At 52.5% G+C, this 20436-nt stretch overlaps 1 protein-coding gene across 1 annotated transcript; it reads right to left on the bottom strand.

Annotated features, from left to right (window-relative positions):
• Positions 1-568: 568 nt before the first annotated feature.
• Positions 569-19965, bottom strand: SLC26A9 (solute carrier family 26 member 9). The gene is made up of 20 exons (XM_081225369.1): positions 19788-19965; positions 16941-17080; positions 16724-16834; positions 15902-16077; positions 14186-14350; positions 13532-13684; positions 13114-13196; positions 12212-12359; positions 11821-11934; positions 11547-11624; positions 10888-10983; positions 9036-9142; positions 7884-7953; positions 7670-7762; positions 7415-7528; positions 6288-6557; positions 5145-5199; positions 3813-3958; positions 2328-2399; positions 569-1084 (listed from the first exon to the last, which is right to left on the bottom strand). Exons 1-20 carry the CDS (start codon positions 19910-19912, stop codon positions 1037-1039), a joined length of 2364 nt encoding a protein of 787 aa, XP_081081495.1. The 5' UTR covers positions 19913-19965; the 3' UTR covers positions 569-1036.
• Between the last annotated feature and the right edge of the window lie 471 nt (positions 19966-20436).

Below are 20436 nucleotides of genomic sequence, written 5' to 3' on the forward strand. Positions count from 1 at the left end.
GGATGAACGATTCAGGCCCCAAGCTGATAAGGGAGAGTTAAAATCATTGGCTCTTTGCCAAATGAAGAGGACAAGGCAGATTTCCCAAGCTGGGGAGGCATTTCTAAGGTCAGGGAGACTGTCGGGGCCCAGGTCCCACCAGTTTGCCCTGGATTGGTACTAGCGCCCCCTGCCCCTCCACATCTCCAGTACAAAGAGGGAAAGCTTTTGTGCAGAATAACTAGTATCTGTTGCTGGGTTGCCAGAGGATTCTGCCAGCTACCCCCCTGTCCCTTTTGGGTTCCTACCTGGTCTCAAGTAAAAGGAAGCAGCCCTTGAGGGCAGGGGGAGTGATAATGTTTCAGGAGGCTGATGTGACTACCTTGGTGGGCTGCCCCTGGGGAGGTAGCTCTGGTAGCCACTCCCCAGGCTAGAGTCTGACGTGCTAAATAGTAGTGGAGGTCTCAGCAGCCTTGAGATGAGGAGGAAGGGGACATAGTCACCAAGACAGAGATACCTGGGTTGTGGGAGCACATGGTCCCAGGGGCACAGAGCTGCCAGAGACAGACTGGGCAGCTGGAGACGGCAAGCCACAGAGTCCTAAGCAAGTTCGTCTCTGTGTCCTGTGACAGTTTGACACCATCTGACACCAAGCCATGCTGGCGCCAGGACACTTTCGAAGCTTGCACTCTACGTCAGCACACGGCTTCCTCTCTGTTCCTGGCTCAGTCTTAAAGTCCAGCAGTCGGGGGTCCTGTCAGCTGCCACAGGCAGGGTGTGGGTGGGAGCGGTGGAGTGAGCAGGAGGCTTGCTTGTTGCTGGCTGGGGCCCTGAGGGACAGCAGAAGGATGAAGAGGTGTCTCTCCCTGCCATTGAGATTGGCTTGCTCTCGAGATGCCGGGAGGGGAATGAGAGAGGAGGAGGAGGACGGAGAGGTACTGGAGTCCTGGTGGAGGTGTTCTCCTCTACCCGCCACTCTCCATGATCCCAGGCTCATCCTTCATGGGAGTCCCAGGTGCCAGGTGCTCTGCAGGCAGCACGGGAACCGGCTGGGCCCTCACAGGGCGGTCAGGTTCTCTGTGTGAAACATGCTGCCAAACATCTCCTGCAGGGCCACAGGGAGGAAGTGGGAGGGGGAGAGACAGCATGAGACCTGTTGGGTTCAGAGCGGTGGCAATCGCCAGGTGACCCTATGAACCCCTGGCCAGAAAGAGGCATTTTGAGGGAGTGTGTGTGAGTGTGTGCATGTGTGTATGTGAACCGGGGAGAGGCAAGGTCAGCCTAAGACGTGAACTGGTACAGAGGTGACAAGAGAAGATGCTTGAAATCTCATTTTGAATCACCTCTGGTGTGCTGTGTGACTCTCACAGGTCCTGCCCTCCTTTTTCGTTCCACTTTCTTCATTAGGTAAAATGAGGGTTGAGATCAGACAAGTTCTGAAGTCCTTTCATGCTCTGATAAGCTATTTTGGTCCTACCCAGGCTTTTGGAATGTGCTGGAGATTCCATGGAGACCCAGAAATCCATCCGCTAAATCTTTGTGGCCCCGGCTCTCTTTCCTAATGCCTCCCGCATGCCCTCAGCACTCCCAGAGACATGTTTAGAGGACCATGGAACTCATACCCAAAAAGAATGGGAAGAAGCACAAAGTGAGACGTTACTTCTAATAGACCCAGAGCCAAATTTCTCTAAACCTAGTGATCTGGTTTCTTTTAATTCAGGGCATTGGGGTGGGGCTACTTTTCATGTCAGGATCATAGGGCTCTATGTGAAGTAAGACTTCACACCTGCATAGCTCTTAGCTCTTAAAGCCCATCCACGTGCAGTAATATTTGTATCCCTAGAATTCATCTGATCCTACCAGAATGTAAGTTTTCTAAGGGCAGGGGTCTTTGTTTTGTTCACTGCTGTGTGCCCACCCTGGGCTAGTGTCAGGCAAGTAGTAGGCACTCCATAAATACCAGTTGAATTAACAAGAGAACAAAAGCATCCCCTGCTAATCTTGTTAGGTAGATGGGACAAGGTATTCCCCATATTTCCCTTATTTTACAGTGATAAACACTGGGGCCTGTGGTGTTATGTGGTTTGCCGAAGATCAAGTAGCCTGTACAATGGAGAGTTAAGAATAGATATTAGTTATCCAGGACTTGGTCCAGTGACTCTCCCTTCCCCCATGATGCATTTCAGGGAGTGAGAAGAATTAAGATCTGCTATTAAAAGAAAGATGAGAAAGAAACATTGTTGCCTTCAAGGTGACTGCTCTGGCTTGGAGATGTGAGAGGCCAGCCAACACTTTGGGTTTGAGAAGGTCTCCTTCCTTTTCCTCCTGACCCCCAGCCTTCAGCTTACCTGCTCTAAGTCCCAGCAGCTGGGACTGTCCTCCTCCGAATCACACAAAGAGAGCTCGGGGTCCACCGGAGCCTGGATGGGGGAAACAAGTGCAAAGTGAGCTGCAGTGACTGGATGACGGTCTGGCACAAATGGCAGGCTCCGGGGTGGGGGGGCGGCACCATGTGTTCTGATGCATAACTTGCCCTCTTGACCTTTCCCTCACCTCCCTCATTTGCCTCTCAAAATACAGCACAGCTGCGGTTTTCCTCCTCACAGCAGACAGGTGTACATCAGGGTGGGCTTCCTTGGTGGGCATTTCAGAGGCAGGGAAGGTTTACCTAGCTTACAAGGATGACTGGCTAGCTGCCTGACCTGCGAATCCATTTCCCTTCTCTGGGAATCTGATTCCTCATCTGTAAAAGTAGGATAATCAGACTCACTTAGCTGGCTCTCTACCTCACCATGCTGTTGAAAAGGGTGTGTGTGTGTATAATTTATAGATATGAATATATTCTGTAATCGTTAAACATACAATACATATAATATACATTTTAAAGAATATGTAAACTGTAAATAGTGGACATTATTTGTGCAATAACGGATGATGAGGATTCTTCTGGAATCTACCTCTCTTTGCTCTGGTGGCAAGGTGCATGAGGCTAGAAAGGCCGCTGCTCTCACAGTTTCCCTCTGTGCGGTAGGCAGGCGCCAGGCCCCGTGTTTCCCTGGGCAGGCTTTCAGCGCTTAGAACAGATGGCTTCACCTTCATCAGTCTCTTAAAGCAGAGAGCTCTAGGGCCAGAAAAGCCTTTCTTATGACCCACAGAGGGCAGAAGAGGTTTGTTTCATGGACTGGCGCACAGAGTCTTGGGAGGCCAAGGGCAGAAGCTGAGCTGGCAGGGGAGCCTGGGAGGTGGCGTCGGCTGGGGATGCCTGGGCAGGGACCCCAATGGGATGGGCTTTTTCTGCCTCCCAGCTTTCTGGAGTGTTATTTGTAGACAGTGTTATTTGTAGCTCATTTGCATACCACTTACTGAGCTAGTAAATTAAATGTCAAGAAGCTGAGACAAAACTCTGATCCACACTCTTCATCCATCACCAGCCTGAAGTCTCCAAGCTCTGCTAAATTAAAACAGGCAGGCTTACTCCCCTCCCTTTCCCAAAGCCTCTTGTAGAAAGAGTGAAGGAATAGCAGGGGTGAGCAATGCCAGAATACCAGGCATAACCTGCTATGCTTTGGGTGTTTGTGTGATCTGGACATTGACATTAATAAGGATTTTGTAATATACAAAGCTCTTTCAAGTGACATAAAAGATACAATTATCAGTTAATCTTAAAACCAAAACAAAAGAAAAATCCCGTGGTAGATAATGTTACCTTAGAGTACCCATTCCACAGATAAGAAAACTGAGATTCAGAAAAGTTAATTGACAGAATTGGTGTTGGAACCCAAACCGTCCTGCTACTTCAGTGACCTAGGATTCCTCAGGTGCAGGGACCTTACCCCTTGGAGGTTGCGTCCTGGGGCCACTTCCCTGGCCTTTGCCTGGGCAAACAGGACTGCATCGTGTATGCTGGGAAAGACGTGGTTGCGCTCTAGACACCCATCTTCGAAGACGCCACCATGGTTAATGTCATTGTACACCTGGGCTGGAAGGAGGGAAAGATCACCTTCAAAAGGTTAACACCGCCGTGGACAGGAGCTGGGGTTGGGGGAAAATGGTGAGAGGGCCTGAGGGAGATGGAGAGAGAGGCCTGAGGGTTGTGCTCTTGCTATGTCCTAGGGCCTTCTCATTGGCTTTGCAGTATCATTTTTGGACAGCAGAGGGCAACATGAGCTTGAGGATGCTGAGCCTTCACCCCAGGGCAGAAGGAAGCAGTTTGATTCAGGGAGTTGGTACTTCGTGGTGATTCGAGTGGGAAAGGCTAAAACGTTTGCCCATTCTGTCCCTTGAAGGTCCGTCCTTCCTATTGTTTACCCAGACCTTTCCTACAATGTCCAGTGTGTGGAAGAGCCCTTATTCCTACCCAATCCTGGACATGATTTCCTGAGGAGTGTCTAGTGAGGGTCGGCGGGAGCCTCTGATTCTAACTCTGGAGCACACACAGAGCAGGTCACTGCCAGTGCAGACTCTCTTCCTGAACGGAGCCTGCACAGAGCCTGGGCTGTGCTCAGGCCAGCGCTGAAGCTGGCTAGGCCTGCTGGAAGTTGCTGACCCTCCGCGGGAAACGGGGTGTGCAAGTATGTGCCCCTTCCCTTTCTCCTGTGTGTCTGTGCGCTCTTGCTGTGTGTCCGTGTCCTTGCACCCCGCACACATGTCGACGAGGTGAAAGTCCACTGCGATGTGGACATGGTTTGGGGCTGTGTATGTGGACCCTGGAGACTGTGTGCATATAAAACTGTGTATCTGTGTCTTCCCTGGATAGTTATGGTATATCTATGCTTTGTGCTTATTCAGAGACTTTTGGACTTGGAGAAAATTCCCAAATTTATCTAGTCAGCCTCATTTTATGTAGGTGGCAATCGATCCCTAGACAGATGAAGTGACTTGGCCAAAGATACATGGCAAATTAGCGGTGGGCAAATTAGAATCCTACTTGTCATTTCTTAACTCCATGATCCTCCCACTCTCTAACTGAGACCCCTAGGATGTCATCTAACCCCGCTGCAGTCTCTTCTAACTTGTGCCCAAAACGCTTATGAACAGCCAGTAATTTAGGGGAATATTTGGCTGTTCTCATTTCTACCCCACTCACTATTCAGCTTCCCACCCACCTATTCCCACCTCAGCCCCTTGCCAGCCTTCCAGTCGCCTAAACGTCCTCCGTCTCTTACCATGAATGTTCACCAAGAAGACCTTCACACCGATCCTCCCATAGGTGGAGCTCAGCTAGAGGAGTCAGGAGGGTGTTGGGTAGGGAGACAAAAGGAAAGGAATGTTCTGAGTGGGCCTGAAAACTGATTCACAAAAGGCACATCAGAGGGGAAGCCAAACAAATAAGCAGCCCCGAGAGCCCTGGCAGCCAAAGATAAAAACAGCAGCAAAGCACACCACTTCTCCCTGGAGTGCTGGCTGACTGCTCCTCTGGAAAGCGGGGTGGACATGGGGCTTTGCCAATGAGGCAGCCACTTAAAGTCCCCATGACCCCTTCTTATGGGGCCAGATCTTTTCTTTCAGTAGCTTAGAGTCCTGGACTCCACCTCTTTCCTGACTTTGTGGCTTCAGGCAGAAACCGCAGGGGAGGACCGAGGCCCAGAGAGGCTACTGCTTTGCCCAGCTTCATGCCAGGTCCAGGCTAGGGAAGCAGGTTGAGCCCAGGGCTGGGAATGGAGCCTTCTGTGCACCTGGCTGATGATGCCATCAGCCTATGTGCTCTCTGTACCCCTCGGTTTCTCTGGGCTTCTTCTCTCTGGGCCAGCCTCTGAGGTTTACTGACTCCTTGTCGTCGGAAGTGGCTGCTGAAAATTTATCAGATGGATACATTTATTCAAGGTATCCTGTGAGCTGTGTGTTTGGTCTAAGGATGTGGGGCACTGATATTATGTCTTCTTTCCTCTGTTGGCCAGAACCGGCTGACGCTAGAGTGTCTGGGTGAGTGTGGGAAGGAACGGCAGACCACGAACCAGGGCCAAGCTGAACTCTACTCAGAGGACCCTGGGGTGGGTTCCTGGCAGCCTGAGAGGGAACTTGGGGTGGACTCTGTTACAGAGGGGTGCTAGGACAGGGTGGACCAGCGGGGCCTGGCTTTTGTATCCCTCCCCAGGCAGGCATTGCCTTGTGCTATCTGGGCCTGCTCTGTAGAGAGCATTCTGTGCTGGTAGCATCTGGGGAAAAGGGATCGTAGGAGCTGTTAGGTTCCTTGGTGAGTTATCTCGCTCAGTTGGTTCAAATGAGGGCTCCAAGGAAAGGGAGTGTAGGAGGGCAGGGGTGACGGTTAGGGGTGGGGTGTGGGCTGGCACTCCACCCGAGGGCCTCACCTTGGCCAGGGCTTTGATGCCCATCAAGTCCACAAAGCTGACCCCACTCATGTCGAAGATGAGGGTGTGGAAGGTGACAAAGGGTGGGACGCTGGCCAGGATGTCACTGGGCTCAGCAGAGGCCGGGGGCTCACCGCTGGCAGCTGTGGAGCTGTCAGGGCTGAAGGTGATGTAGGACACGCTGGCACCATTAGCAGGCGTCTGGTTGTTGTTGGGGTCAGTTGGGGAGCCGTTCTCAAAGTCCTGCTGAAGCTCCTGCAGGGAGACAGTCTAGAGGGCGGGAGTAGGAGGGCAGAGTCAGGGATCATCGCACTCAGTCGGACTTTGCTGTGGCTGAAGCTGGGGCAAGGAGTGTGCAGGTGGAGGTAACTGAACCTGGCGGTGGTGAATATAAGCCCCCAAAAGCCCATAGGACCGGCGTCTCCCAAAGCCCCTTCCTTAGGCGGGGCCTGCACGTTTGGTCTCCCACAACCCTTCCAAGAGAGGCACTGAAGCCTCAGCCCACTCTGCTCTGAGAGAAAGGCCCTTTGGAAACAACTGAGCTCCTTTTTTTTTTTTTTTTTTTTTTTTTTTTTGCGGTACACAGGCCTCTCACTGTTGTGGCCTCTCCCGTTGCGGAGCACAGGCTCTGGACGCGCAGGCTCAGCAGCCATGGCTCACGGGCCCAGCCGCTCCACGACATGTGGGATCCTCCCGGACCGGGGCACGAACCCACGTCCCCTGCATCGGCAGGCGGACTCCCAACCACTGCGCCACCAGGGAAGCCCTGAGCTCCTTTTTTGCATTTATCCATGTCTGCCTTCTCCTCAGAACTCCCACACTTACATCCACCTTGCTAGATCTAGGTTGGCTGGGTAACGCAGGAAATTCCCTGCTGCTCCCCACATGGGGTTGCTCATAAGTCCATGGGCATATCCTATCTTAGCCAGAAAATGAGGACGGGCTGTGGGAGTTCAGTGGTTACCCTAAGAGCTGACAGTTCCTCATCTAAGGAGAAGATACCCACCAGGCAGTGGCCACAGAGACTTGATGTCTTTGGCTTCAAGGGTACTGGGAGGTGGGGTACCAGGTAACATGATCAGAGAGGGCAGGGGAGAGGGCATGGGCTGTTTCTAGCCTCAGTTCACCTTGTTTTTCATAAATAGGGACTTCCTCTGTTGCGTGGACACCGTTCTCCCCTTCTCCTGCTTCTTGAGGTATTTTTGCTTGGCCAGCAATACTTTCTGGGGGTCCACACCTGTCTGTAGGGAGAGAGCAGAGAGCAGTCTTAACCTCCAGCCTCTTTGGAAGCGGCCTACTGTCAGGAGCTCCCAGCTCCTTTGCTTGCATCTTCCAGGCACGCTCTGTCCAGCCCCTCTGGTCACCAGAGGACTGAGCCTTACCTTGGCAGTGACCTTTTGCCTGAAGATTTCCGAGTTGGCAAAGTAGAGAGGGGAGCAGTAAGTGATGATCTTTATCCCTTGGATTTCCTGGACCTGTGACAGGAAGACTCAGCTCAGTTAGCAGCAATATCTTTATTGGCTTTGTTTTTTTTAACCCTTTTATTTGGGGTGGGGGTAGGGCAAAAGAGGGAGGTCACAAGCTTGGATTACCCACCCTATTATAGGTCTTGGGATTCACATAAATGTCAGTGTCCATGACTTGGGCCAAAGTATAGCCATTTCGACTGGATGAAGAAGGAAAAGAAAAACATAAGAGAATGCTATTAGCGGATGGGCCTGGAGGGACACTGGGGCTGGGGGCTGGGCAGAGGCAGGCCAGGAGAGGGTCCCTTCCTCACCCTGGGGTTTTTGTGTTTGTCTTTCTGCACTGGAGACATATGCCTGATAGCCTGTGTCTGGGCTATAATTAGAGGGTTGACAGGTAGCTCCTTGACATAGCTCCCAGGCTGGGGCTCAGGGGGGAGAAAGGGTGGGGAGTAAACAAGGTGACATGCTTAAGTGGCCCTAAAGTCACCACTTCCTGGTTCTGAGTTCTCAAGAAGAGAAGTCAGGGTTTCCCGGATATCCAGCATCCTTCCTGCGCTGACCTGGACCCCCTGGTCTGTTTCGCTTAATTTTTTTTTTAATAAGTAAATAAATAAATTAATTAATTAATTTATGGCTGCATGGGGTCTTTGTTGCTGCGGGCAGGCTTTCTTTTTATTGGCGGCCAGCGGGGGCTACTCTTCATTGCGGTGCTCAGGCCTCTCATTAAGGTGGCTTCTCTTGTTGTGGAGCATGGGCTCTAGGTCCGCGGGCTCCAGTAGTTGTGGCTCGAGAGCTCTAGAGCGCAGCTGTGGGATCTTCCCATACCAGGGCTCGAACCCGTGTCCCCTGCATTGGCAGGTGGATTCTTAACCACTGCGCCACCAGAGAAGCCCACTTAGTGTTTTTATAGCAAGAACGTAGCTGTTCTCTGACTTGCTGCTCCCTTGGGGTGGGGTTCCATTTGGTCTGGGGTCTAGTAGCGCCCTTGAAAGGACACTGAGTCTCACCCACTTGCTTGACTCCTACTTCCTCTGGTCCCCCAGCCCTCCAAGACTGTGATGGCTTCCCCTGGGTTTTCAGGATAGGGGAAGTCAGGCAGCCCAGCCTGTGCCGAAAGTCCTGGCTGGGCCAGGCTCTCCTTGGGCCTGGCAGCCTCTCCAGTGCCAGGCCCAGAAGGTGACAGTATGCAGGGGGCTGGGCCAGGCCTCACGTGGGAGCCCTTGGCAGACCGGCCCAGGGGCCCCACTGCTGTGCCTTGGGAGGAGGGGCTGTTACTTACAATTGGGTCTGGAAGATCACAACCAGGATGGAGAAAGCGACACCCACTGCCACACCATACGGCAGACTCAGGAAGAAGGCAGAGAGGAAGCTCACCACCCAGACGCACTGTGAAGAGAGAGACGTCAAAGCAGCCCTGGGGAGAAAACTGCCCCTTTGGGGAAGTCTTCCTGGATCAGCCAAGTTCATTCTCCGCTAGCACAACCTCAGACCCACCCTTCCCTTTTCATGGCATTTTTGCACTGTCTTATGTAACTGAGCTTCGGTTACACTTGCCCATTTCCCTTAGATTGAGTGTGGCTCCCTGATCTTGTCTGGTTGTTAAAAGACAACCCCAGCATACACAGGGAGTCAGGATGGCTCAGTGAGAAGAGTATGAGTCTTGGGTCAGATACGCCTGCTTTCCAAATTTCATTCTCCTACTTACTAGCTGTGTGATCCTTGGTTGCCTAATTCACACAGGGGGAATAATAATACCAGCTTCACGAAAGGATTAAAGAGTTAAGGAAGATAAGGTCCTGGCCTAGTGATGGACGCCCAGTGAGTGCTCAGTAAACCTGAGTTCCATTCCTCCATCTGATAGTAAGCTGTGTGCCGGACACGTGCTCAGCTACATTTCCTGATCTGATCGCCTGGGGCCGGGTTGTGTGCGTTGGGGGACAGGATTGGATGCAGTTTTGACAGTTGCCTCCTGTGGTGTTTTAGAGTTCCCCATGTTCCTCTGAAGGAAATAAATCTGCCCATACTCTTGTAGAGAATTGTCAAGATCAGATGGGAACCCAAAGCACTATGTAAATATCACGAACTATTGTCATAGTGGGGGGGTTTGTTGGGATGCGATAAAAGCAGATCTCTCGGGGTGGGAACTGGGACATCATTTTTCTCCCTATCCTCATCCCTCACTCCCTGGGGGACCCCAGATGGACCACTCTCTTCTCTGGCTTTAAGGATTTCCTTCTCATACTGTTCAAGTGTACCTTCTTCCCTAGAGACAGTCCAGTCCGGAGGTTTGGAGTCTAAGATTTGGGGTTCCAGTCCTGACTCTACCACTTACTACTTCTGTGGCCTTTGATGTGTTACTAAACCTCTCTGAGGCTTGGTTTCTTCATCTTGAAAGGAGGTTAGTAAATCCTTTCTCACAGCTTATGGTGGGGCTTAAGTGGGAATGAGGTAGTGTCATCAATATATGGTAACCTAATTTCAACTGCCCGGTGGAAGATGCGTTGGGAATGTGACTAATCAAAACAATAATTCATGTTTGCTGATTGTTTTATGGTTACATGGTGCTTTCCCATTATGATCTCATTTAATCCTCAGAGCCAGTGTGTGACGCAGCCATGACCATCACCCTCATTACAGATGAAGAAACAGAACTCCGGAGAAGTCTGGTAACCTGCTCAAGATCCCGGTCCACTGGCTTTATGTTCTAGGTTTTTTTGTTTTTTAAAATGATTTCATTTAGCTTTCTTTGGAACTATAAATCATAAAAATAATAATAGCTAAATTTTATTGAACACAAGATACAATTCGACAATGTGCTCCTTACTTGTATTATCTCATTTCATAAGCATCCTGAGGTGGGGGGTAGAGAGTATAAGATACCCATTTCACAGATGAGAAAGCCAAGACTCAGAGAGGTTAAGGGACTCGCCATTGGTCATAAAGCCAGTGAACAGCTGAGTTAGGATTTGAACATAAGATGTCTCACTCCAAAACCTGAGCTCTTAGCACTCGGTGATGCTAATCAGCGAGCAGCCGACCGGAGGGATCACTGACAGAAGAAATGACAGGGCTCTGGGGTTGGAGGAGGTGGCAAGGGCACAATGGGTACCCAGAAGCCGCCCAATACCTACACAGTCCAGCTTGTTCTTCCTCCACAGGTAGTAGGGGTCGGCGAGTTGCTTGAGGGAGTTCTTAAGGTTGACAGCAATCAGGGCTCCTAGCACAGCCTGGGGAAGCAGAACATTGTTCCTTGTCACCTGGGGTGTCCCCTTTTTCCTGCCCTTCCTGCAAACACCTGACCCTGAAAAACTGGTAGGACAGAGTTGCAGTTCTAGAATATGTCTGCTGGCAGAGACCCCAAATCGTTGCATTCAATCTTAGGGTTGGAGTGCAGGTGCTAGAGTCATAGGGCCCCTGGCCCCATCTTTGCCCGTCCTCTTTTCCCTCATCCCCACACGGCCCGTGCCTATAGCCCTCCTAGCCAGGCGCCCACACTGACTTGTAAACACTGACTTGGGTGTGGGCTCTGAGGTCAGAAGTCTGGAGTTTGTGACCAGCTCTGCACTTGTGAGCCTTGTCACCACAGGCAGATCACCTAGACCCTCTCAGCCTCAGTTTCCCTCACCTGTACAACGGGGAGAGTAAAACCTGCATTACTACTTCACAGGTTGTGACTAGGACAAAGTGTGACAATGATGGCACTTTGTAATCTGTGAAGTGCCACACAGCTCTTAGGGCCTGCTCTTACTGGAGTCTCTCGCTGGCCTCTGCTCTCGTGCTGGGCTCTTACCTTGGGGAGAGGGTAGAGGTAGGACCCCAGGACCAGCATCGTGACCATCACCACCAGGGAGACGCACAGGCTTGAAATCTATTCAGAGAAAGAGTTTGGAAACAGGGCATAGGTGTGAAATTCTCGCTCTTGTTTTGTTTCCAGTAGATGCCTTTGGTGGACTGGAGGCTAAGGAGGGGAGAGGAAGGTTGGAGAAGCAGGTGGCCTGGCTTCTCCGGGGCAATTGTTCTGCTACTCCCCCATCCCTCCCACACTCCCCTGGTCCAGCGCTCACCTGGGATTTTCCTCCAGCTCCATCCACAGCCAAAGTGACGGACAGAGCACAGCAAATGACATGGATTTTAAAGAAGGAGCCGAAGAAGTTGCTGCAGCCCAGGGCGATCATCTCCTGTGGGCACAGGATTGGAAGCTGGGGCTGGGGTGCAGGGTACAGACCAAACACAGTTGTCCTTGCAAGCTGGATCTTGAACTTGAGAGTGACCCTACTGCTATAAAGCCACATACTCCCCATCAAGTAGAAGTCAGCCTCTTGGTGTTAGAGTCCCCCCCTCCCCACTAGCAGGCAGCCTTCCTCACCTAAGCCCAGAGCCCCCAAACATCTCTTGCCAGGCCTCTGTGGGCCCTGGCCCATCCCGCTCAGCCCTGCTGGGGGTGGCTGGACCTACCTGGTTAGAATCCACGTCATAGCCGTGCTTGCTGGCCAGGGTCCGGCCCACAGCCAAGTTGATGACATAGCCCACGATGGCCAGGGAGAAGGCTGTGCCAATCATGTCCTTCCACTGTGAAACCACAGGCAACACGGGAGTGGGGAACCTGCCAAGGAGCCAGAAAGGAGGCAGGGCGCAAGGGTGTGAGGAGAGGGAGGGCACCGCGATCTTCATCAACCCACAGGGCCCGGCTGGGCCCCACTCTGTGCCAGGGCCTTTACTGAATTATCCCTTCCAGTTTGAATCCTCAGTACTACGCTGCAGGGCCGCTACCGTCACTCCCCTTGACAAAGCAAAAATCCGAGGCTTCGAGAACATAACTTGCCTGAGGTCACAGAGCTAGTAAGCGGTAGGACCTTCCTTGTTCACATCCAGATTCTGGACTCTTTACGTGCACTCGTCCGCATATCCGCAGCCCCCAGTGCTGTGGGCCTTTTCTCCATTGCCTGCTCCAACCCTGCAGCATAAGCACCTCCCCCCACCCCCAGGGCCCAGTGTGGTGCCTGGCACAGAGTAGACGCTCAGTGAATTTTGTTAGTCCTAACGGCTTCCTTTCCACGTGGATAAAAGAGCCAATGTATTAGAGCAAGGCAAAGAACCAGAGAAGGGCTGATCAGAGCGGCTTTGCTTTAACAGCATCCATCAGTTGGGACTTTCGCGGGGAGTGTTTCATGACTCACCGTCAGGAAACAGCCAGCATTGTGTGGCTCTTCTCCATAATAAGTAATAGTAATAATTCATAGCTGGGCAGTGTCACAGAGTTTATAATGTACTTTCATAGAGTTCATTTCATCTCTGACTCTGAACCTGGGGGCGGTGCAGTGCGGGTGGGGTCAGGCTTCCCAGCCACCTGGACTCACCCTCGTTGGATCTCTCCCACGATCTGCATGTGATACTTTTTGGGCATCTTGCAGCCCCCAGAGATAGCTGTTGCCACCACTACCTGCAAACCCCAAAGTGGAGAATTGGGATTGGCTCTAAGTTGGGGCCAGGGCAGGGGTCCCTCTTAAGCCTTCCCTTTTCTTTGGGGACCCCAGATCCCACTCCCCTGCCTCCTTGAGCGGGGGGCAACCTGAGGATCAGGGAGAGTGGGAGCCATATACAGGGGGAAGGAGTGGATTCACCCCTGACTTCTGTCCTACTGGCTCACAGTGGGCGAGTGGGCGGGGGGCCGGATGGGTAGAGGGGCTCCCCTGGCTCTGACTGGAGCTGGATTCCTTTTTTTCACAGCCTCTCTTGCCTGGGCCCCAGCCCTCCACCCCTGGGCAAGGTCCTTACCACGATCATTTCTGTAGGGATGGGGAAGCGGATCTTGTGCATGAAGCGGGTGTTGAGCTCCTTCACCAGCACCAGGAACACGCTGCTGATGAGGGCGAAGACGAGCGAGGCGATGTTGGTGTGGGGGAGGTTTTTGCAAATGTCAATGAAGGTCTGTGGGAGAGAGCATCGTGCTCATGGGCTCCCACCCCTTCCTCCCATACCACTCCCACCCAGCATCTGAGCCAGTGAAGGGATGTCATCAGCTCTCACCAAAGCAGAATCCAGATCCTGCTCAGGATTCCACTTTCCACCACCCTCTCCCAAAGGGCATGTCTGGAGCTCATACTGGGATGGGAATGCAGATTCCCTTCCTCTTTCTCTAGAGAGAGTTCAAGCTAAAGGAGGAGGGATGGAGATTAGATATAAGGAAGGACTTCCCAGGCAGAGAGGGGTTGAGGCACTGGAACGGGGAACTGATGGAGAGTGTACCTCTGCTTTTCTGCAGGGTTTAACCACAGAGAACCTCAGCAAGCCCTCAAGGTCACGTGTTTGACACTCCCTCCCAAAGCGGAAACTTCTTGGAATCCTCTCTGAACTTCTTAAGACAGTGAACTTGGTTCATGTGTCTGCTCAAGCCCCTCTCTATTCACAGGGGTGTGTTCCTAGACTCACAAAGACGATGGACCCTGGGCCTGTGTAGGAGGGGATGGTCAGTCCGAAGATGTACTTGAGCACGGAGATCAGGATCTGCAGGCCAGCGGCTGTCATGAAGCCCCGGATGAAGGACTCAGAGAGGTAGATGGCCACAAAACCGAACTGCACGAAGCCCAGGCCCATCTGAGAGGAGAGAGGTGGTGGGGGGAGACCAAGATGGGTCAGCAGCTCCCATAGCTGCCTGGCTCAAACCCAGGGCTGGAGTTCCGTGCAGCCCTGGGATAGCAGCAGCTCTAGGGAAGTGAGTCCATCATGACCTTGTCTCGCCCTCTCCTGCCAGCAGACCTTTAGTCTCTCAGGGCACAGGCCTCTGACACGTCACCTCTTTGGCTCCAGTTTCCTCGTCTGTGAAATGAACCTGGTACTCACCAGTGTTCCTCTCTCGGTAATTGACACCTCTGCCCACCCAGCTGGCCAACCAAAAACTCGGGAGCCATCATCCCTCACCTCCCATCTCCAATCTGTCACCAAGCCCTGTTCATTTTGTTCCTGGCAAAATGTTCCGCAAGTCTACCCCCTCATCTCCTTGGCTGCCACCCTGGTCTAGGCCCTTATCACTCTTGCCTGGACCTCTGCATAGTCTCCCAACAGGTCCCCTGCCTTGATTCTCATCTACCTCCTGTCCGTCATCTTCTCCATAGTCTGAGTGGCCCAAACTGACTGCCAATCAGACCCAAAGCCACTGCTTAGGGGACGGACTTCAGACTTCATTGTCTGGCCCCTGCCTACCTTTCTAGCCTCTTCTCTGGTCCGTTCCCCAAAGGCCCCCTCCCTCTGGCCATACCAAACTCCTTGTCTTGCCATTCCCTGGTCCGTTCACACTCTTTTAGGCCTCAGTGCCTTGGAGGTGCTGTTTCCCCTGCCTGGACTGTCCCTTCCATGCCTTGTTCATTTGGTTACTGGTCAACTTCTACTCATCCTTTTAGACCGAGCTCAGATGTCACCTCCTCTCTTTGAGGAGAGGCCTTCCCTGACTTTCTCTTTGGGGTTCCTGAAGCTATTCGTACATAACTCCATTATGTTGCTGACCTCACTGCCTATATACATTTATCTGTTGATATGGCTACTTCCTCTGCTGGGCTGTGAGCCCCCTGAGAACTGGGCCTCTTTCTTACTTATCTTTTATCCCCAGAGCTTAGCCCAGTTCCTGGCACAGTGAAACAGCCAAAAAACATTAACTGAATGAATCAATGAATGAAACCTCTAAGGTTGCTTCCTGCTCTTACATTCTGTGCTGCTGCGTTTGCCTTCATAAAACCTAGCAGAGTCCTTTGCATGTGGTGGAAATTTATGTCATGCAGGTGATGCTGTGGCTTGGAGCAGAAGAAGCTCCAAGGAGGGGGATAAGTGATGTTAGAGAAGCTGGAAGACTGTGCTGGCAGAGAGCTGGGCATTGGAAAGGGTAGTGGAGAGAGGCCAGAAGTCCTTTAGACAGTCATTAGCACAGGACAGTTTTATTAGGTGTAGATGCTGGTCTTACGCACCTGCTGGAGACAGGTGAGGAGAGATGCTCTGAATTTTCAAGGTCATTTGTAGCCTCGAAGTGGGGAAGAGGGAGGACGTAGAGCCCTAAGTCGGCTTTAATGTCAAAACTGGGACTCTGAGGCAGGGGCAGGGTGGGCTGGTGCCTTCCTGAGGTGGGGCCCCGGCAGAGATGGAGGCCGCCCCCCTCACCTGGATGACGGCAGTCAGGCAGGCTAGCGTTGCCGACACGTGCAGCCTCTCGGCCTCCATGGCCACTGTGTCCACATGGCTCTCATTGGTGGCATTGTTGAAGACCCGGAATTTCGACTCTGGGGCCAGCTGCAGACAGATGTTACCCACCAGGATGCTGATAACGGCAAATGTACCTGTGGTGCCCCACCCAGCCAGCAAAAGTCAGAGGTTTGGACCACACCCATGGAAACCAGAAAGGGGCCCAGGAGTGCTTCCCGACCCCCATGGGGTGGAGCCCCAGGCCTCCAAGTCTCCTCTCCAGCATAACAGTAACCATACACATCTAACCATGATCTACAACTCTTCAATGTGCTTTCACCCCAACTGTTAATATTATGACACATGAGGAGATGGGCTTGGAAATATAAGCAGAGCCTGCGCCAGAAACAGGCCTTGTGATCAGGCCCTTTTTCTCCATCTCACTTAGCACTGGAGAACTCCATATATCCCTGAAGTGGTCTGCTGGGGCCAGTCCGGGAGTTAGATGGTAATTTCCCACATCTGTTCAGCACTTTATGGCATATCTTGTTCCACCAAGCCTTCCCCACATTCCAGGGAGGGAGACCCAGCAGGTCATGCTAACTGTGCTCACGGGAGCTAAGTGGCTTCTCCAAGGTCACAGAAGACCTGGGACTGACACGCACAGTGATGGTCCCTCCAGGACCAAGCAGCACCAGCTAGAGGAGAATGCAGATGGGAAATCACCCCAACCCCCTTTGCCACCCACCACCCATCCTCGTGGTCCAGGTCAGCTGCCTGCTGAGAGGAGAGAGGCCTTACCTGGCACCATCTGGTGGATGCCCCCCAGGAAGAAGTAGGTCAGGAGGGGGAAGAAGGAGGAGTAGAGGCCGTTGACTGCAGGAAGGTTGGCCAGAAGAGCAAATGCCATGCCTGCAGAAGACCGAGACAGTGAACGCCCAGGGGCATGGTTGGGTTATGGAGGTCACAGAGGGTGGGGTGGGGAGAGAAATAGGCTTGGCTGAGGGGATCCCCTCACCTTGTGGGACCTGGATGGATCCACCGCTGATGCCGCCAAGAAGGTCAGGGATGATGTAATCTTTGATCTTGTACTTGGGGAGCCAAGAGAGCACAGGGAGCAGCCTGAACACTGCGGTTTTGATTTTGGCCGAGGAACATCTGGAGGGGAAGAGGGCAGTTTTCCGGTCAAGCACTGCACAGCTTGGACACTCTGAGTCGGGAATAGATGATAATATCCTGTTCTTGGTCATTCATCCATTCGTTCACTCATTCATGCAAAATTCAGTGAGCACCCACACCATGTGTCAGGACTTTCTCTTGAGAGCCATCACCATGCCCTGGGCACTAGCTGGAAGGCTTCTGATTGCTGACTGCTCACCTGGGAAGTCTATAAGACTTGGCTTAAAGGCATGGATTTTGCGGTGGCTGAGCCTGCCGAGGTGTCAAGTCCAGCCTCCACCTCAGATGGCCTTTCTCTGGTCTGACTGAACACAGGCCCGGGCACCCTCTTCTGGGCTCCTGCAGCATTGTGTGTACCTTGTGTTGTAATTTCTTGCTTTTCATCTATCTCTCCCACTACACAGTAAACCCAACATGGAGAGAAGTCTGGCTCTCTTGTTCAGCTTTGTATACTTCGTGCATTACACTGGGGTGCTTAGTAAATATCTGTTGAAGAAATGAATGAATGAATAAGTGAAAGAATGGGCCTGAATTGAAACTCAGTCTGAGTGGGGGCTGCTGCCATATTTCTTGGAACTTCCCCCCAAAGGAAGGCTCCACTGTCCCTGCAGGGTGCACCTCTGTGACCTACCATCCTTTATGTGTGATGACTTGAGTGCTGGAGTTCTTTCCCCTGTTAATTCATCAGAAGAGGGAAGAATGGGGAAACTGTTGGTTAACGCAGGGTGGGGAGAGTTGATCCCTGCCCTGTTTGCTGAACACCTTGAGGTCCTTTCATTAGAAACTCAGGAGTGGTAAAAACAAGGGCCTTCAATCTCAAGGGTGACAGCTGGTGGATTGATGACTAGAAGTGGGTGGGAGGCATTTGCTTTTCTTCTCCCAGCTAAGGGAACTCAAATACTCAGGGCCCATCGGGTGACTCACTGGCCTTCACTGATTAGGCCTTCTTTCCTGCCCAGCACCAATTCCTGCTCTTTGCTGTTGCTAAACAATGGTTTCCCTGACACTGGGTCCCCTGGATGTCACCCAAAACTGAAATCAACACAGGCAATGCTTTGTACACTGTAAAGTCTGGGTAGATTTTCTGTCCCAACCAGCGCTTCATGGAACAGCATCACCATCACCATCTGACTCCCGGTCTCCTCTGCGATGGGTAGTGCCTCTCCCATCCCTGGGATGGTGGATGGGGAGCTGGACTGGTAGTAGATAGCTTAAAGTATCTCTAAAGGCTTGTCCTAAGAGAAAATCAGGCCTGCAGGAACTCTCTCATGTTTGTTTGTGGCAGGGAAAACTGGACTCGTGAATGGAGAGCTGGCTGGGGAAGAAAAACAACCCGCTAGAGGGCTTGTACATGCCCAGCCTTACTTGCAAGCCTGCCATATATTGAGCAAAGCAATCTGAAGCCTGAGAGAAGAACTGGGAACAGAGGCCAAACACCCATACAGAGGTTCCAGAAGCCAGGCGGGAAGTGGACAGAGAGAGATTAGTTTTCTAGACATTCATTCATTCATTCATTCAACAAATATTTACTGGAGCACCTTCTGTGTGCCAGGCACTGTTCAAGGCTCTCCTGCTAGCCACATGGGAATTGTTAGCTCCCTGCATCGCCTTATGGTATCCATCATCCTAATCTTTTAGGACAACAGCAGATACCCTCATCCCTCCAATACAGTAACAACCCAAACTTAAACTCTTTGGGCACAAAGACTGGCAGAGCCCACCTGCCTGAGGGACACAGCTGTGACTATGGTGCCTGGATGCTGGCACCCAAGGTCTTGACTGTAACCGGGCAGAGATGGAGCCTCCCAGGAGAGGTAGGGTTGGACTGGGGCTTTGAGTGAAGACTCAACTGGGTGATTCCCCCAGTCTGAACCAGTTCCACCTGCATCTCTACTTCAGCCATTGCCAGTGACCTCAATTCAGGTAACTGAATCAGCTGTTTCCCCAGGGGAGTGAGGAAGAGCAAACCAGACCCCGGTGAAGCCTGAGGGAGGTCTGCCAGACGTCTGGGAAGGGGGAAGATAAAGCTCGTAGCCTCAGGCTCCTGGAGTGTGGGCTCCCCTTGTGGAGCCCCCTCCTCATAGGCATGGTTTCACTACCCGCCAGCACAGTTCCAGGGATCTGAGAGAGGAAAGAGCCCAGGGGCTGGTGAGATCACATCCTGGTAGGTACCCTTTAGGAGAGCCCAGGAATTTAGGGGCTGTCTTTGTGCATTGTCTGGACCAGGAGGAGGAAGGAGCATCCAGGAGGGAAAGAGGACAAAGTGCACGGGGGTGGGGGAGGCTTCAGATTTTTCTTGATAAGGATAGGACAGGAGAAGGGACAGGAGCAGTGAAGGCTCTGCAGCTCCCCACCCGCATAGGGTAGCATGCCCTTCTCCAGCTCCCTTAAGATCCCAGGAGACACTTGAGTGGGCTGAGAATATGGTGAGACCTCATGCAGAGTGTCGGGGATGGTTTACAACCCTTCTGAGCCTGTGGATGGTCCTTGCTTCCACTCCCCATCCTCCTTGGGGGTCTCAGGAGAGATGAGGTGTAGGATCTCAAATTCAGGGTTCAGAATCTCACCTCCTCGAGGCTTCCCCATGTCCTGTCTTAGGGACACTGGTACTGGAGTCACGCCCTGGTACAGGAAGATTTTGGTGGAGAGTAGAAGAGAGAGGAGTCTGGGCTCTGGGCCACATTACCTGAAGGCATTGCGAAGTTTTTCTCCCAGTGGGTACGTCCGATCCTTCTTCTCAAACTCATCATCGAAGAGGGTGAGGGAGTAGGTAGCTCTGTCTACCACGTAGCGGGGCCTGGGCTGGCTCATGTCTGGGGCATTTACAAGCTTTGGGAGAAGCAGAGTAGGGAAGAACGAGGGGCATCCCTTCCCAGCGCGGACCTGGGCATTCTCTCTCTAATCCTAGCTTTTATTCTGTCTTCCCCGCCCCCAGCCAGCAAGGTGCCTCCCTTCCTTCTTTCAAGTCTTTCCACCAGGCTCACTTCTTTTGGTGGCCTTCCTTCCCAGACACGGATGATGCATACACTCACCCTGGCTGTTTTGCTTGGCGCCCAGCAAGTGGCTGGCACTCCACACCTGTTACGTCACCGTCACCCCCGCTGAACACCAGGCAAAAAGGAGGTGGGAGGGCAAGGGCAGGAGTCACAGCTGGGATTCAGCAGGTTGATCCTCTCCCCCCTCCCCCTTACCACCCTCCCCACATCGTCCCCTGCTGTCCTCACAAGCCCCTCTGCCTCCCTAGACCTCAGTTTCCCTGGCAGAAAGTCTCATACCACGCAGCCGGTCAGCTTGGAAGAAAGAGAGAAAACAGCCTGCCTGGGGGCGGGAGATGA

This window comes from Mesoplodon bidens (genome assembly GCF_964165515.1).
Source record: "Mesoplodon bidens genome assembly, chromosome: 2".
Lineage (NCBI taxonomy): Eukaryota > Metazoa > Chordata > Mammalia > Artiodactyla > Ziphiidae > Mesoplodon > Mesoplodon bidens.

What these genes read in the sequence shown, in the direction of transcription:
- SLC26A9 (XM_081225369.1), bottom strand. Translation starts at nt 19,912, where the DNA reads ATGAGCCAGCCCAGGCCCCGCTACGTGGTAGACAGAGCTACCTACTCC. An exon ending in AAACTTCGCAATGCCTTCAG is followed by an intron (nt 17,081 to 19,787) that starts GTAATGTGGCCC and finishes CTTCCCCTCCAG; the next exon opens with ATGTTCCTCGGCCAAAATCA. An exon ending in GCCTGACTGCCGTCATCCAG is followed by an intron (nt 14,351 to 15,901) that starts GTGAGGGGGGCG and finishes CTCTCCTCTCAG; the next exon opens with ATGGGCCTGGGCTTCGTGCA.